This window comes from Sander lucioperca, chromosome 11 (assembly GCF_008315115.2).
Source record: "Sander lucioperca isolate FBNREF2018 chromosome 11, SLUC_FBN_1.2, whole genome shotgun sequence".
NCBI lineage: Eukaryota > Metazoa > Chordata > Actinopteri > Perciformes > Percidae > Sander > Sander lucioperca.
Genome location: NC_050183.1, coordinates 21,392,340 through 21,410,209, shown reverse-complemented (window position 1 = coordinate 21,410,209; position 17,870 = coordinate 21,392,340). Strand labels below are relative to the sequence as shown.

At 39.9% G+C, this 17,870-nt stretch overlaps 2 protein-coding genes across 2 annotated transcripts; one reads left to right on the top strand and one right to left on the bottom strand.

Moving 5' to 3' along the window:
* The first annotated feature begins 279 nt into the window (after positions 1-279).
* Positions 280-2,099, top strand: fam183a (family with sequence similarity 183 member A). Its single transcript, XM_031283967.2, has 4 exons — positions 280-546; positions 990-1,049; positions 1,209-1,312; positions 1,538-2,099. Exons 1-4 carry the CDS (start codon positions 426-428, stop codon positions 1,631-1,633), a joined length of 381 nt encoding a protein of 126 aa, XP_031139827.1. The 5' UTR covers positions 280-425; the 3' UTR covers positions 1,634-2,099.
* Positions 1,665-7,230, bottom strand: ebna1bp2 (EBNA1 binding protein 2). Its single transcript, XM_031283966.2, has 9 exons — positions 7,000-7,230; positions 6,327-6,410; positions 4,787-4,959; positions 4,432-4,555; positions 3,491-3,580; positions 3,167-3,242; positions 2,900-2,990; positions 2,603-2,777; positions 1,665-2,482 (listed from the first exon to the last, which is right to left on the bottom strand). The coding sequence occupies exons 1-9, from the start codon at positions 7,093-7,095 to the stop codon at positions 2,435-2,437; spliced, it is 957 nt and encodes a 318-aa protein (XP_031139826.1). The 5' UTR covers positions 7,096-7,230; the 3' UTR covers positions 1,665-2,434.
* Between the last annotated feature and the right edge of the window lie 10,640 nt (positions 7,231-17,870).

The window sequence follows — 17,870 nt, the reverse complement described above, 5'->3', positions numbered from 1 at the left end:
GAATAAACTGAGCGTGAACAGAAATTTGGTAAATGCATAATGAGAATAGTATTGGCCTCTGAATTGCATTGAAGTAGAAGTTGGAAAAAATGGAAATACTCAAGTAGCAACATGTACCTGAAAATGGTACTTAAGTACAGTGCATGAGTAAGTGTAATAAGTTACTTTCCACCACTGCTGAGATATCTGTATGTTGCAGTATAAAAGGATTACTCTACACTCATCAAACAATGACCAAATCTGAGCGCGCGGCTCCGCCGTGTGTTCGAGTCACGTTACTGCAGCGCGAGGCGGTGTTGACAGTTGCTAGGTAACGAAATCAGATATAAACTCCTTCGCGTCTTCGAAAGCGTCTCTGTTTTGCCAGCTCTCGGCTTCAGTGCTGATTTGTTTTAGTTGTTTAAAAAAAAAAAAAAAAAAAAAACATGGCAGGAAAAGAGAAACTGGATTTGGTCCATCAAAACGCAATTCATGTTGAAACGATCCTGAAAGAGCAAAGACAACAGAAACTCCACACGGAGTTCAGCATCAACCCACACCGAAAATGTAAGTCAACGGTCTGTCCTGCTTCACCCCGTCTTCTCTCTGTACAGATATAAATAGCTCAAATTGAGATTAAATAAAAATATGTGAGAGATTTTTTTCTCACTCTCACAAAACTTTAGCACTGCCATTCTGCCCAAATACTTCGTCAAAATTTCTGTTAATACTTTTGCACTCTTGAATGTAAGACAGTATTGTTTCAGTTATACTACTTTTACCTAGTTTACTACTTTAAGTAAAAGATCTGAGTACTTCTTCCACCACTATGTGTGATCCAAATGTGAACAGAAGGGTATCAATATTAATACAATTGGAAGCACCACTTGCAAAAAGTCAAGTAACATAAATTAAAATATCTGTAACGTTATCGGTTGATACATTAGACATGTGAATAAATTGTTGCATTACAACTGCTTTTTTCACAATGTGTTTCCATTACATTTTAGTACATGTCCTGTCAGACAAACCCATGTCTAGGAAACCAAAAGAAGATGTTGCAGAGAGCTGTAAGTTAACATTGAGTCCCTTGAAAGCAAAAAAAAAAGTTCTTTTTTTCTGAATAAAATCACCATCACTTTACTCCAGACCCCTGTGATGCAGTAGATATACAATTAATGTTTGAGAAAATCTGTTACTGATTATGCAAATACATTTTTCTTTTCCAGCGGAGTTCATCGAGGCCTTCCACAGGGCCCGCCAGGAACCCACCAAGAAATATGCAGTTCCACAGACTGAGAGTCAGGAAATAGGATGGGTGGCAACTCCACTGGTGAGGAAAACAATTCACGAGAATTAATAGCCAAACTGCAGGAAATCAGGGGGGGTATTGTGAGCAGCAAGCCTGCACTTTTGGAGTACCTAAATTCAATTCATTTCAACAATCAAATCCAAAGATGGTCTTATGTAATGGTAATTTTAATTACAAAATGGTAAAATTGAAATTATCTCCAGATCTTACCCAAATGCTGATTCTGTCCATTATTTTTTTCCTCAGATCCCATCGAACCGCAATGACAAGAGATTCAATTTCTACCGATTCAGCTCGGACGTCACCAAACACAAAGAATCTGCCCTGCGTTCATCACATTAGACCAAAAGAAATAATGATAATTTCCAAAAAGTGAGCAACCTATGTCCAGATTTATTTGTTGATCATACAAACATACAGGTGTCATCGCCAAAACTGCCCTTTTGCATTTTCATCTTAGCAAGCTACGAAAAAGACTTGCAGGGGCAATATTTGCACGTCTTTACAAAGCAGACTTGCCCATCACATACTAATCATATTATAGGAAAGGGCAAAACTAACAGCTGCTCAATATTATAAAATGTCATGTCACATGGGAGACAATCCATAGATCAAGGAGCGGAGTTAGAAAAAAATAAAACAGAATACACCAAATTCCAAAGAGCACACAATGTAAAATAGACGGCAAGGAGGCACCTTATCAAATACGCATAGGGAGAGACAATTATATGTCCATGGACAATAAAACTGGTCTATATAAACTAATAGAAGAAGAAGAAAAGACATTTTCTTAACATTCAAATTGTTTCTCTTTTTGGAAAAAAGACTTTGTGGTGTGGGTAGCTCTATGTAGTCCACTTTTGGGTTAACCATTTCTTCAAGGAGAGACCTTTTCTTCACCAGTCATGTCCTTCACACAAGCTTCCTTAGCAATAGGGCGGGACGTCCCACTCTCTATGAGGCTTGAAGTGTCCTCCATATTAATCAACGGAGGGCATGTTGTACAAAAAGAGTAGAAGAAAAGCTCATGTTCTCCGAAATGTCTCCTGGTGTATATGGGGGGAGAGACTGGGGAGCAGTTGAGGGAAATCCCGCCTAGAAACAATGTCCAAGTCCAGCCTATTGACCAGCCTCAGTCAGTTTTTACGAGCGAGACTTTATCTTCTTGCGCACAGACTTGCCCGGCCGTTTCTGAAAAACGAAGTGGGAGAAAAAAAATTAACTTCTCTGCAGCGCGGAGCACACAGTAAATCTAACATTATGGCAATTTCTACATTTATTGAATCAGTGTTTCACATGTGTGTGACTCACATTTTGTTTTCCTCCCTTGCCGCCTTTCTTCCCTCCCTTGCCGCCCTTTGCATTAGCCACTTTGGCACGGAAACTGGAAACATCGTTGTGGCTCTCCTTGGTGTTCCACTTCTTTCCACTCTTCTTACCTCCAAAGCCAAACCTCTGGTCTTTGTATTTCCTCTTGGCATTGAGGCTGTCAAAATAACAGTAAAATGTTTGGCTTTTTGTGAAAATGCAACAAACGTCAAGGAGTTATAAAATATCGCGCTTGAGTTTTATGACTGCAATGTGCACAGCTGAAATGTAACACCTTACCCCTTCTTGTTTGCCGCTTTTTTGGGGCCCTGAGCAGAGTCTTTACCCTTCTTCTGGTCTCCTTCCAAGAAATCCAATTTGTCTGTCATTCCTGGGAGTGGAGATAATCAGAAATCAAAAAACCTCAATTTGAAAATATTCTCACACATCAAAACTTTGAAACATTTACAGATGTTAATACCCTTTTACAGCAATTTACAGCAATTTTCACCTTTGTCAGGCAGTGAAACTAATGTGTGAATAAAGCCACACTTCTAAAAAACTCACCTTTCTGGTATTTCTTTACAGAAGTCATCATAGCTTTCTTCTCTTTCTGCCTCTTCTGGATAACTTCTATTTGGACCTGGCACATATTCAAAATCCATGTTAATTCTTCACACCAAAAGAGGAAATTTGGCTGCTGGTCTAGCATCTGTTTCTGCATACTTTCCATTATCATTACAAACCAATGATAACCAGTGTGATAACCTATAGTACACATAGATGGGCGACTTTATTCTTTCATGTAAGAAAGGTACTTTAAAGACTGGACCACAAGAGGAAGAAGTTTGAGATTTATAAGAGCAATAACCTTTGAAAACAGGGACCAACCTTTTTGCCAAACTTTCTTTGCTCACGCAGTTTCTTGGCCTTCTCCGACTTCTCCAGCATCAGCTGCTTTGAGATCAGCTTTTTCCTGATCTGGACAGAGGAACAGAAAACATTTTTGTTCCTGCAAATATTAGGATTGAAATCTAATGGGAAGAAAGAGCAACTGTGCTGAGCTCCTGAACCAATATGTGTGATAAAATGTCAACTGCCCACCTAGATTATAAATTAATTAAAGGCTTTCAGTGTGTCCATCACCCAGAATAACATGTAAGGGAGAATGTAGAGCAGTCATTATTGCGAAATAGAACCCAGCGGGTCACGCAGGTCTTGAATCAGCCTGAAGGGGTTCAATTCACAATAATGGCCGGCTCACTCTACTTTATCCCGCTTATTACACGGCTTATTACACAGCTACTCCTACAGAGGTTACCCGCTGATAATGCCTGCGTGCATCCCAGGCAAGGCGGTTAACTTTACCGCTGACGAGCACGGCTCTCGGGCGGAAGCCAGGTCGCCCCGGTCAGTGAGCTAAACATGTTTGCACGGTTGCCATTGGCGCTGTTAGCGATCCCCGTTTCCGCCGCCCTCTCTCTCCCTATGTGATCCACTGATCAGCGGTATGAGCACAAATATTGATTTAAAAACTGGTCCTCCAGAGTCTATTATCAGAACTCCGTCCAAGGCAACGGTCTGTTATACAGAAATAACAGACCATAGAATGCAGCGGTTGACCAATCCGAATCAAGTATTCAACCAAGCCGTGTAATAAGTACAAATAATTAGAGGAGAACACAGCTGTAGGTCTTGCAGCTGTGTTCTTTCGGTACGATTATTTTAATTTTAAAATGATACGAGTATGACTTTGAACTTGTTTTGCTTTAACTACATTTGTCAAAACTGCACCTGTGTCATAGAAGTGTAACATTCGAGAACCAGCTCACCTTCTGCATGTGCTGATCGGACTTGGCCATCTCTGCAAAGTAATCGTCAGGCCTCTTGGTGGCTATGCCATGCTTGTTTAGGAGAGGCAATGCATCTAGAACTGTAGCTTGAGCTTGACGGTAGCTATAAGTGTACAAACACAGAGATGTATCATGCAGGGGTTAAATATGTGGCAGGGTTAAATTTTTCTTAATGAGTAAAAAAAACACCATGTATCCTCAAAAGCATTATATAAATGAAATATCAATCACAGTGTCCAACACTGCCAACCAAGAGTTTCTGTTTGGTGAACTTTCTGTAAATGGACTCAATGACTTTTTAAATCGCATGTTGCATCAAGTTATGTTCACTCACAAGAACATCTCTCTTTGGAAGTCATCATCTGCATTGACATCTCCGTTGGCCGCACTTGGAACTTTCCCTTCAGCTTTGGAAATGACGTCTTCAGCCGGCAGGTTGGTCATATCCAACCTTTCCACCCAGGGAAGCTCTTTGCGGAAACCAGCAAGGCACTGTTTCAAACCCTCCTGCATCGCAACACACATGTGAGGTAGTGTTATTAACAAATATTAGGGGTGGGAAAAAAAAATCAATACAGCATAGTATTGCAATATTTTCCGTGGCAATACTGTATCGATACACAGACGCCAAAGTATCGATCTTTCATTATATATGTGTTGGTCAGTTTGTCTGTTTGACTATCCCATTTTGCAGCAATACAACTGAAGTGAGATGAACAAACAGAGAAATTTATCCTTTTAGGTAAAACAGATGTTGACAAAGTTTCCTTTTGGAGACATCATTTGAAATTGGGAAAAATTTGAAGTTGGGAAAAAGTTAATGCATTGCAATATATCGCAGAATATTGCAATATGTTTAAAATCACAATAACATCGTATCGTGACATAAGTATCGTGATGATATCGTATCGTAAGGCCTCTGGTGATTCCCACCCCTAACAAATATCCAAGTGTGTTAAGTAACATTATTGCAATAGTTGCAAGATTTGATCTATTCATACATTTTCATTAGGGCATCACTAAAATGATCTGTTTAGATTATGTCAAACGTGTTTTCTTTTCATTTCCTACATACCTAATATACACCAAAACTGGACAGGTGTAGCGGAGTTAATAATTCCACTTGCCGTTAAAAGGTAACTTTTCATTTGGCTAGTAGTTCCCATATGAGACAGGCTTTTTATGTAACATGAGCGCCATCTATTGGTGCTATTCTGCAGACTTTAGGGTAAATTCCTACACACTTATCACCAGTCTGCTGTAGCCTGTTTCATGGTAAGTCGCATACATTGAGCTCCACTGTTATAGTTAGGTAAATGTGTTTGTTGTGATAATGTAATGTAGTATATGATGTGCATGTAGTATATCCACACGGGAGGTCTCAAATTTTATATTAGAGGCCAGTTTTGTTTTGTTTCTTTTGTTTTAGCTTAAATAAAAAAGCTTGCCACGTTGTGCTAGCTTGCTAGTCTGGTTAGCCTAGCTTGATAACCTAACTTTTATGATACAACCGTAGCAACAGTAAACTGATGGTTTCTGTTTTCATTTTAGCTAACTGGAGCTCTTTATGGTGACGAATGTGATTGTGAGACACTATTCTACTGTTTACCAGGTACAGTTGTCTATTTTTGTGATTCCACACTGGTATTTTGTTAATATCATGGGTGTCACTTATCACCAGTCTGCTGTAGCCTGTTTCATGCTAACTGGAGCTCTTTATGGTGACGAATGTGATTGTGAGACACTATTCTACTGTTTACCAGAATAAATGGCTGTGATAGCCAACGAAGAGCGACGGATTCGTCTGTAACACAACACAACGCAAGAGAGAGAGAGTACACATCCGTTACACAGGCAATGAACATTTCACTCACCAAATTGTTGACAAACTTTTTGGGTTTATCCACCAGAACGTTCATCCCTGGTTTCAACAACCCCTTTGCAAAGGCTTCTTGAAGCTAAAGAAAATAAAATGTGGTTATAGGTATAACGTTAAGCATATTCTGTTACATAAATTGTGCCCCCAAAAACCCTTGATGCCAACGTATAAACACCTACGCACTACAGCATGCTAAACCAAAGTAACAGTCTCAGAATCAGGTATTTTGTCAAGTAACGTTAGGTTTCCTCGTATAAGGAATTTGAAAAAGCAAATCCTGCAAAATTGTAGAAACAGATACAGAATAAAAAAAACAATACAAATATGATAATGTTATAAACACAATATGTACAATATATTTTTAAAATGCAAAAGAGCAAAAATAATAACCAAGGAATGCGCATAAGCTCACAGTATGGTAACGAGGTAACGATATAAAGAATATGTGCAATGCAAATAAATATTACATCAAATAAGCATTACAGGCTTCGTCCTTTTGACTGTTATCTCCTCCAATAACATTACTGTAAGTGCCGAGCCTGTCTCATCTGTTCAATTTTGTATAAATAGCACCTTTTCAGAGTCCCGCACACATAACGTTAGTTTTGCAGTTGTTAGATTTGGCTTGCTAACGTTAGCCAATGTTAGCATATCAACGGTTCACTAACCTCATCGTCTGATAATTCACTGTCTTCCTCCTCAGAGTCCTGTCCGAGCATTTCCTCCTCCTCTGCTGACTCCATAGCCCTGCTATCGATAATCATAAGACGACAATATGTGATCTAGCTAGTTGTTTTAAACGCGAAGAAATTGGATGTGGATGTACGACTCCTCACATGCATGGAGCTTATCACGTGGGAAGGAAGTGACGGAGGGTAACGGTGTACCAACATAGTCCGCCGGCGGAAAGGATGTGTGAAATCAAAGGTTCCTACATGGAGGGAAAACTTCTATATACAGTCTATGGGGGGAAAGATCTACTACAGGAACATGGTGGCGTTATCTTTAAAAATATTGTAAATACGTTTTTCTTCAAAACATTGCTATCGTATTACTTTTTATTGTATTGAAATTCCCATTTTACACCTATATATAAACACATTTCATTATTGTAGTTTTTGAAGGACTGCAAAACAAATGTTACTTATATAACAGAGATTAGGCCTACATCGTGAAAACCCATGTGAAATGTAAATTAGTGAAAATAAATTTACTTCGGACAGGCAACTGTATGTAATGTCAAGAGATTCCACCTAGAGGTGGTATCGTGCATCTGAGCAGATTGTAGAGAGAGATAGATAGATAGATAGAATGCAGATCAAAGTTTAGAAACACTCTACTTTAATCCTCATGAGTTTCACTTGCCACCTCAACAAATACACTTTTTCAAAGCTATGGGTCTACTGTAACCTCAATATAATTTCCCTGCACCTCACACACATTGTAATGTCTTTTTTGAGTGAAGGCCATCAGCCCCCCAAAAACATTAAAGTCCAGTGAGAAGGTCAGAGTTATTGTCCAATCTGCAGCATTATCACTTTGCACTGTAGTCAGAGAAAGGATGGGAATCACAACCATTCACTTTTATGTTGCATAAAGAGACTTTATATTCATCTTTTTAAGTCGTAGTCATGTGTGGAGGGCCTGCAGTTAGAGAGCCGGAGCGTGCACATGCTGAATGCTAATGCTGTGCTTTGCCCTGTGACCATGAACGTAACTTGATCTTACTCAAAATGTGCAATTTTTGAACAAGCACAGACCCTGTCAAAATGCACGTAAAACTAACAAAAATACAAGAGATGTTTGCAATCTGGTCTGTAATGTACTTGCTTGAAAAATGAAACTCAATTCTGTGTAATATAGGTTTGAAATGAATTAACAATCAAAAAAACCTAACACAGATGCTGTACACTGCAAACAAATGTGTTATATTATTATTTCTCAATACTTTTTTTTTTCTCCCTACACAAAACTCTCCCGCTCTTATATCAACATAATTGACAGCTTGAGTCATCCTCTCTTTAATGGTGGTTTTCAGGATCGGACAGGAGCACTGTGACCTAAAAAAGAGTGTGCAGCCATCCTTCTAATGGCAGGCTCACTTTTGCAATAACTGCACCATTACAGAGATCAAAAAACATTTGTTCAACATGGTATTAGTTTCCCTGGTGAAAAGTGGCTTTTTCAGGTTAGGCTGACATGCTTTTGATTTGACAGTCTTAAGACTTGCAGTTAACATAAGAGCTCAATAGGCTGGACAAGTGAGTCTAACACTTATACCAGATAGATGCAGGGTAGACTGATGACTGGGGGCTTCTGTAGTGAGTACCACTGTTCATTTGAAATGCCATCAGTCTCTTTCAGTGGCTTATCCTCCTAGTCCTTAAAGCAGAAACTGACTGATCTCCCCAAGAGTGACTTTCTCTCTATTCTGATGGCAATCAATATTTACAATTTGTACTTCACCACCCTTAATTCCTCTATTCTCTGCATGGTCAGATTCCTACTCTGAGATGTCTTCAAAAGGAAAGAAAAATACCATAATTTCCATTTCTGTCATCATAATCGCTTGAGCCAGACAGTAATGCAGTCCATTGAATTCGCATCTCTTTGTCACTCTTCATCTCAGAGCGACAGGCTGCTTCCTGACAGCAGATTGAAAATAAGTTGGATACACTCTGTCAAGCTCCTCTCTTGGAGTTATTCCTGGCAGCTAAAGCTTGGGACAAAAAAGAACACAGTCATGAATCTCTGGGCCTAAGTTGGATTAGTGGGTTAGCTCCTATGTGGCACTAAATCAGCCTGAGGAGATTTGGCAATGTGCGAATAAACAATGGTCTGGATAAATTACTGGGAATACTATTTAAGGTCATTTTGGCTCAATCTGTCCTGTCTTGAGTGGGTGTTTATTCCCTCTTCCTCCATCAGAACATCCCTGACATGACTGCTAAATAGTTGGCCTATACCACTGTCCCTCACCAGCCATATGTTGCTGTCTTGGACCTGCCACAAACAGAGCCATTGAGCATCCAATGACTACCTCCAAGCACTTGGATGAGTAAAACCTCACACCGGACTTTGTAAAAAATCATTTAAAGTGCACATTTTATGCTGTTTGGCTTTTTCCCTTTCCTTTAATGTGTGTATATCTTTTTTGTGCATGTTATAGGTTTACAAAGTGAAAAAGCCCAAAGTCCACCCTAAAGGGACTTACCATCTCCAACAGAAAACACTGTTCACAAACTGCTCCAAACAGCTCTATTGTAGTCCAGCCTTTACTTCCGTGACAAACGCATGTCATTTGGCGTCACTTTGTAACACACGTTATAATGCTCGCCTGCTAATGTGGCATGGCCTCATACTCTGCTTCTGACTGGCTAGTAGTCCTTACCTAGCTACTGCGCATGTGCGACTCCCAACAAAGATGGAACAGAAGTGAGATGTCTCGCTCTGTAGCTAAAACAGAGAGCTCAACACACAGGGTGAAAAGAGGAGCTGCAGCAATGTGCAGTACAAAAAATATATGGTGTTTTTTGAAAATTAAACCATGTAAACCTATCCTGGTACAACCTCTAATACAGTTATGAACCTGAAAATGAGCATAATATGAGGTCTTTAAATGTTATCTGTACAAGGCTATATTTCAAAATAGTTTGAACCCTGACCCATTTTTTTTTATAAGATGACATAAGATGTTTTGCAAACAAGCAGAATAAAAAAGCACAGTCTCCTGGTTATAATAATTGTAAAATTTCTTATTACACATTGAGACTTTGGGGGGTTTGCCAGGTATATAAAACACTGACTTTAGCTCTTGGGGATTGTGTATATTTGCCACCAACAGAGTAGGTAAAACGGGTGTATTTAGTCAAACTAATATTCATGAATGGCCTTCCTGATGGTCTTTGGTGGTCTTTTCTGTTTCTGCCATGGTAACCAACAGTAAGTGAACAATAGTGAATATGAGCAGAAGAGAGGGGAGAGTTAATGTCCAGGTCAGTCCATGTTAGTCTCCTGATCTCTTTTCTGACATGAAGCTGTTATGATTCCATCATCAACGACTGCTCCTCATGGCTCCACGTTTGGGTGAAAGTGAGGCGTCCGAATAGACTGAGTATGTTGCTGCTGTTGCAGTTTTGTTTGATTAGTGTGCATTATATGTGTTCTTTTACAGTTCTGCTTCTACCAGGAACCACTTCTCTGATAGCGTTTGCAAACAGTCCATGAATAGAAATGTAGTCAGTAGAGTCCTTAAAAGAAATCGCTGTGAAGACAGTTTTTGCAAAATTTCAATAGTCTCAACAACGATGTTGAGCGTTTATCTAAAATGCTCATTCTCCAACCTCCCATTAAGCCACTAGATACATTTGGAGTGGAGTGAGCAAAGACTCATTGGAGCACCAAACCCCATTTCCAAATAGTCCTTTATAGTGACCACATAATGTACACTGGCCAGGTGACAAAGTGCTTTATAATTCAGCCTATAGACCATCAGGTGCAGGATTGCCCAATCATTAAGTGCTTTGTAGAAACTGGTCCACAGAACCACCGTGTGTCAAAGTCAGGGCAAGTGGACCCGGTATGGGCATTAGAGGATGGATACCCGAACCGTACCCGACGGTACCCGTCGGGCCGGGTTCGGAAAGATATTTAGAAATGATGTCCCAGGTTCGGGTTGGGCTCGGTCACATCAGCGCGATAAGGCATTGAAAATTTTAAATTTAAAAAAGCTTATTATGTAGCTGCGCGCCTGTGTTAACGTGCGCTCATCTGTTGACATTTCCGAATGCCTTCCTGCAGTTGCTTAATAAAAGCGGGCTTTCCACACAAACAAACGTATGTGTCATTAGTATGAGAAAAACAATAGGCCAGACTCGGACAGAAAAATGCGGCCCAATCCACACTCTAATGGGCATGCAGCTGATTGTCCTCCTCCCTTACAGCTGGGAATTAAACATTGTGTTCAATCCACATCCCAGTTAGATGTTTTCCTTTGGCCCAGCCTCAGTCTGCTACCCAGAAAGCAGCTGTGCAGCCAAGAGGCTGAATAACAACGAGTGATCAGTGTGGAAAAGAGAGAAGATAAGTGAGGTCTTTATAACCAAATCACAAACAATTAGAATTAGATAACCAAATATACTGCAGGGAGGGTGGCAGGGGAAAATGTCAGTAGTCAATACATAGACTTCGTATAATTCTTATCATTGAAGAAAAAATAAGTAATTTATGCATTGACTTTAGCCAAATCACAAGAGACAGCATTTTTATTTATCAGAGGTTCTCCAGATGGTCTCCTTTTAGCTATTTCACAGATTCGCTGGCCGAAAATCAGTTTGTATATGCATAGAAAATCCATTATTAGGCAACATTCAAATGGAAAAATACCATCTTATTAGCAATCACCCCCCAAGATTTGTAAACAGGAAGTTGTTTGTGCCCTTTAGCTCTGCTAAGCCATCTATTCCTCTCTTCTCCTCTTGAGATGGAATATTATATCCGAAGGGTTTTACAGTGCGATTGGTGGATGACTCAAGTTGTTTTTTTATAAAACATCTGAATTGGAAAGAAAATGGCAGGACAACTGACAAAGCAAAAAGGTTGTGTAAGAGAAAATAAAAAAAAAAATGTTTGCAACCTACTCACATTTAATTAGTAAACTGAATTTAGGGCAGCCTACTTTAATACAATTAAAAATAAGCATAAGCAAGCATAGTGGTGGTGTTTGGTAGAGGGCCGTGGCCGGGTTGGGTCAGTGTGCAGAGCAGGCGCACATTTACTTCGAGGCTTATGCCTCGACGTAGAGGTCCAGGGTTCGAGACCTACCTGAGATGATTTCCTGCATGTCTTCCCCCTCTCTCTCACCTAGCTGTCCTATCAATTAAAGGTGGAAAAGCCCAAAAAATAATCTTTAAAGGGGCCTGTGAGAGGTGTCTTCTCATTAGAGTTTAGATTCTCGGCCCAAGCCCGAGCCCGACCGTTATTTTCCGCCACATCCTCGGGCTGGGCCGGGCCCGGGCCGGACCCTTGATCAACCTATTTGGGTGGGGAGATAGCTATGCCATAATCAGAAATATTATAAATATATATATATATAGGCTATATAAAAGTAACAAATGTGTACAAAAGTTAGGCTGCAGTTACATGGAGGGAAAAGCCTGACCGAGCCCGTGCTCGGGCTCGGTCAGGTTCGGACTTGATTTTTTGGGCCGATCTAAGCTCTACTTCTCATGTATGCACACGGTGAACTCCTCTTCCGAAGGTTGACGTGATAAGAGATCCTTTAAATCAATAATGAAAATGTAACAAAAATGCAATAGTAGTGCAAGCTGACCGCTTTGTTCAGTTTTCAGTTTCTGCCCAGCTCTGATGATTTCTTCACCCCTTAATAAACAAGCACATACTGCACAGATGGAAGAGGTTAATATTCTTGTCCTTAAGTAGCCTATATGTTTGCATTATTAAAAACAGTCTTCATTCTGTGGCAATGTCATGCGTACAGTGTCTTAACCACTCAACGCGCTACTTCTAATGCTTCATATGAGCTGTAACATCCCTGCACAGAGTGAGAAATAATAGGCTTCATGAGGCTGCATGGTTTGCTTTCATGGGAGTGCTTGACTCTGCAGCCAATCAATGTTATTCCCACATATGGCCAGGTGTTCTATTGCCCAACCGAGGCATTTTATGTATCAGCATTTCTCTGTGATTTTCTTTATTCGCTCCCCTCCCATCATCTGCTTTCTCCTTGTTTAAATGAAGTGAAAATGGCAAGCTTGCAGTTCAGTGTCCTGGTGGATCACTGGGCAACGACACACACTGAATACAGTTAAAAAAAGTTGTTTTTGTTTCTGAATTCTTGTATAAAATTCTTGAGGGCAGTCTGAGAAAGGTACATACTGACAAACAACTTGAAGAAGCTTTCAGGTGAATTTTTCAGTCTTCGGACCATCATGACCACAGATCATGTTATTCAAGGGCTTAAATAGGTTATTAGACAAACAGCAATGGCCAACAATGTTAAAGGTGAGACGTGGTAGAAGGTGTTATCCATGAACTCATCAACTAGTTGGCCGTGGATGAAGGTCTACAAGGGAGCTGAACAATACATGTATATGTATATATCTGTCCTCACACAACAAGAAAAAAAAAAACACTCACAAAAAACAAGACACAACAGTCAGATGGATTGGCTTACACAAAAGTTCCAGACATGACCCTCATTGTGGGATATAGCAATGCAAGTGTCCACAGTCTAGTTAGCAAACAGTACTTGTATGGGGAATATAAAAGGCAGGAACTATAAAGTCCACAAGGATGAGCGCTGTATCCACCTTCAAAAGTAAAACAAATATATCTTAACAAGATATGTTAACAAGCTAAAGTCACAACAAAATACAGAAAAAGATACAGCACACAATCTGAACCTCCCAACTTCAACATTGTATTGCAAAACAGACAGGACTTGAAGAGTATCCTTGTTGGATCAAAACATTGTGGGAAAAGTTCTGGTTCTTTACTTACTTTGGGTGATATGTGAAATCTCTTTGTCTATCCTGTTTAACCTATTGTTGTATTGATTGAGCACAAAAGTTTGTTTTTTTTTTCCTTGGAAAAACTTTGACATAAAATTAAAATGTATTGATTTTTTTCCAGATCTTTTAACCACATCAAACTTAAACTCCATGTGCTGATACAGACAGTGTGATGCGATTAAAAACTCCAAAAAAGTCACTAAGTGGAGATCATGATATTCCATCTTTACAAGTCATTCTACACACAATGTAATAAAAAAGCTGTTAATTATTTAAAGGACAGTTTTAGTATGGATATTTCCGCCTATCAATTTACTTTTAACATATGCTTAAATATTAGCATGAAGCAATCAACCATAGAGGAATTGGGTTATTCTTTTAAGATAAAGGTATTGCATGTGGGTAAAGAAGCATAGACATCGGTGGCTGCAGAGCTGCAACAATGGAGGTCATCCCTGTTTAAATTCATCTGTGTGTGGAGCTTTTGGGATTTGATCTAAAGAGGTCTCCAGGTGGACTCTAATTAAACGTTTAGAAGCGCCTTCCTTCCCTGCTTTCCTCTCCCCTGGCTTCCTCCTCCTCTGCCTCATTCCTCCACCTCTGCGTCCTCTATGCTGACACTGATTAGAAGTGAAGAGACAAATTAATCAGGGAAGCGCCAGGTTGCAAGCTTTCTCTGATGGAGGACATCCACAGAATTTTTAAGGGAAATGCGATGTCAACTTCCATCAGTGCTAAAGGGGCAGTGTCTGTGTTTGTGTGTGAGAATCCAAGTATGGGTAGGAGCAGCGTGGGGCCCATGCATAATCACCTTATTATATCCCTGTGAATGAAATAGTGAATTGATCTGATTAGAGGTTGGATGAAAAGAGAAGGCGAGGGGAGAGGCCTGGCATGTAGAGCAGCTCCCTCTGAAAGAGAAGTGGAGGGAGGGAAGGGAGGAGGAAAAGCAGGACAAGGGAGGAGGAAGATGAGGAGGAGGATGAGGGAGAGGAAGTATAAACAAGATGAGCATAAGTAATGCAGGATGAGGAGAATGGAGGCTAAAAGAGGAGAAGAAAAATTAGATGAGAATTCAAAAAGATATAATGTGAATAGAAAGGAATAAAGAAGAAGAGGAGGACAATAGAAGAGAGGACATTTTATGTTTTGACTTGTCTGATTTTTATTTTATTTTTTTAAACTGTTTTGTAATTTTACCTGTTGGTGCGTAATGTCAGTCTCCATTCTTTCGTCTGTTTTTCTAACTTTTTTTTCTAACTATTTAACCCAAACAGCAACCACCACCAAACAGTTTCTGATTGAATCACATGATGGAGTTTGCCTGGTTGTAAAATAATTCTTGATGTTTAAGTTTTTATTTTTTTAAGGACTTTGTCCAATCTTGGATTAAAAAAAAGTTAAAATTCAAAGTTATGTGAATTGGGGGAAGATTTGAAACTAAATTTTTAAGTAAACATAGTCAGAAGTCGATATCGTGCTCAAGAAAAAGGGAGCCTTAGCACCAACCATGACAACAAAAATCTATACTTTTTATGTCTTATACAGAGCATTATGAACTGTCTTGTTGTCGTAAAATGCTATAAGATTGTTTTTGGCCTCCAGAACATATGTTTACCCCAACTTAAAAGTGTCTCTGGGTGTTTAATTTAGCCAGGGTGGGTGTAGTCTATATCCTTGACGTTCCACTTCCGGGATTGCTCTGTTTCCGCAGGAAATTCCAGATGCATGTCTTTTCGCCGATGTCCGTTTCCTTTCGCTTTCTTTGTGTTGGAATTTTAAACTCCGGTGGATTTATGAGGACTATGGTTAACTGCTCCTCAGATCTCTGCACGGTAAATTGAGACAGCTAGCTAGACTATCTGTCCAATCTGAGTTTTCTCAGATTCTAACTCCATGTCAACCGAACAATCTGTTGATGAACACTGTGTGATACGGTATGATCCAAAGCTCCAGGACAGCTACATGTACTAAATTGATCCTTTCAACTGCTGTTTCTAAGATCAAGAATTACCTTCAAATTTCAGGTTAATTGAATAAAATACTTGAACACAGCAAGGGAGAACTGGGAAGAATATCATCTCATTCTGTCTTAATTTGTGTCCCTGGAATTGTTCAGCTCTAGACAATTGTGCCCCTGTAAACAGTAGGTTATTTACAACGAGGAACTACTGTACTGTAAGCTGGAACTGGAACAAATGCAACTACTTCAGATAGTTGTGTTACCATTTAGTCATCACGTCAACCCAAACTCTTTTTTTTTAACCTGCTTAACATCTTAGCCTATCCTATTTTCCCTCCGAAAACTCTGGATTCACCACAGACGAGTGTGTGCACACACATGTACAACACACATCACCCAGACAGCAATTCTCTGGGCACGGCAGTAGATCATAATTAGAGCCAATCAAAAAGAAGCGTACAGCCTGTTAGTTCCTGCCAGCCAGCCAGTTAGTCCATCTGGCCATACTTAGGGATTCTGTGCTCTGCTAACTCTCTCACAACAGCTAATGGATCACTTTCATTTATGGGGAATAACTTGAATGCATGTTCTGGTAGCAAATTGAACACACACACACACGGGTTCTTAACACCACACTTGAACACAAATCCTGGGGGTTGTGTGTGTGTTACCTTTTTTAGCTCCTGTGTGTGAGTGTGAGTGTGAGTGTGTGTGTGTGTGTGTGTGTGTGTGTGCCAATGACATTTTCTTCTCACAGCAGCACCCCTTACCTCTCGTCTCTCCCTTCTTTCTCTGCATCTGTCCCTCCCTCTACATTTCTTTCTTTTCATTCTCTCTGTACCCCGTCCTCTCACTGTCCACTCTTCTCCATCCCATCTCTCCTCCCTTCATTGTGTTCCTCCCCCCAAATAATTGCCTTCCTCACTGCCTCATTGTCCACTCATTTATCTCCCGTCTCCCTATGTTTCTGATTACCGCTCTGCAAATCAAGTTTCTCTATCCTTTTGTGCCTCCTTACAACGTCTTGCTCCTTGCTGTTGTTGTACAGCAGAAGCCATATTTCCAGGTACATGTAGAGCCTTCGATGGACTGTCCCTCAATTCTTCTTTAAAGGGCAACTATTATATAGCATTTTCAGGTTAATACTTATATTTTGTGTTTGTACTAGAACGTGTTTACATGCTTTACTGTTCAAAAAACACTTTATTTTTCTCATACTGCCCACGGCTGCTGCACCTGTATTCACCCTCTGTATGAGATGCACTGTTGGAGCGCCTGTCTCTTTAAGCCCCCCTCCCGACAAAGCCCAGTCTGCTCTGATTGGCCAGAGTGTTTCCTGGAATCTGCGCTTCGCAAGACTTTGTACCTTGAAAAATCACCAATAAAGGCTTCTAAACCAAATACTACACAAACGGACATGTCTCAGCAGTAATGTGACCTGAAATTGGGGAGAAATTACCAACATTGGCCGCCAAGACTATGTGGCGAAGCATGCAGCTAGTTAATATTTAGCAGTAGGTTAACGTTAGATTACGGAACGAAGAAGCACGTTCTACTGTCAAAAGGAGGCTGACCCACTCAACACTCACTGTAAACCAAATCTACCTTTGGGTATAAATAAAGTTACCTTGACCTTGACCTTTTTATATTTTGCTTTTTGAAATAAACATGGACATATAGTGTAAAATTGTGTCACAAATGCAATGTAAGTACATGTAGCAGTAAAACACCAATCCATCCATCCATCCATACTTCCAGGTTTTCTTAGGACCTCCATATTTTACAACAATTTTCTTGTCAAAAGCCGAAACATGACTGGGTGTTTTCTGTTTATAATCTAATCTGTTCCTGCTTGTAAAAATTGGAGCAGCTAACAGAGATAACACTCACTAATTATATTACTCACTCACTAAAATTGTTTTGTTTGCGGTAAACAAAGTGTTCCCATTAGGCATGCTAGCTGCAACACATCCTCACACTCATCCAGGTTTGGTGCTTATTTTGTGAACAAAGTAAATGTAGTCATCTTTCTTGAAGACTATTC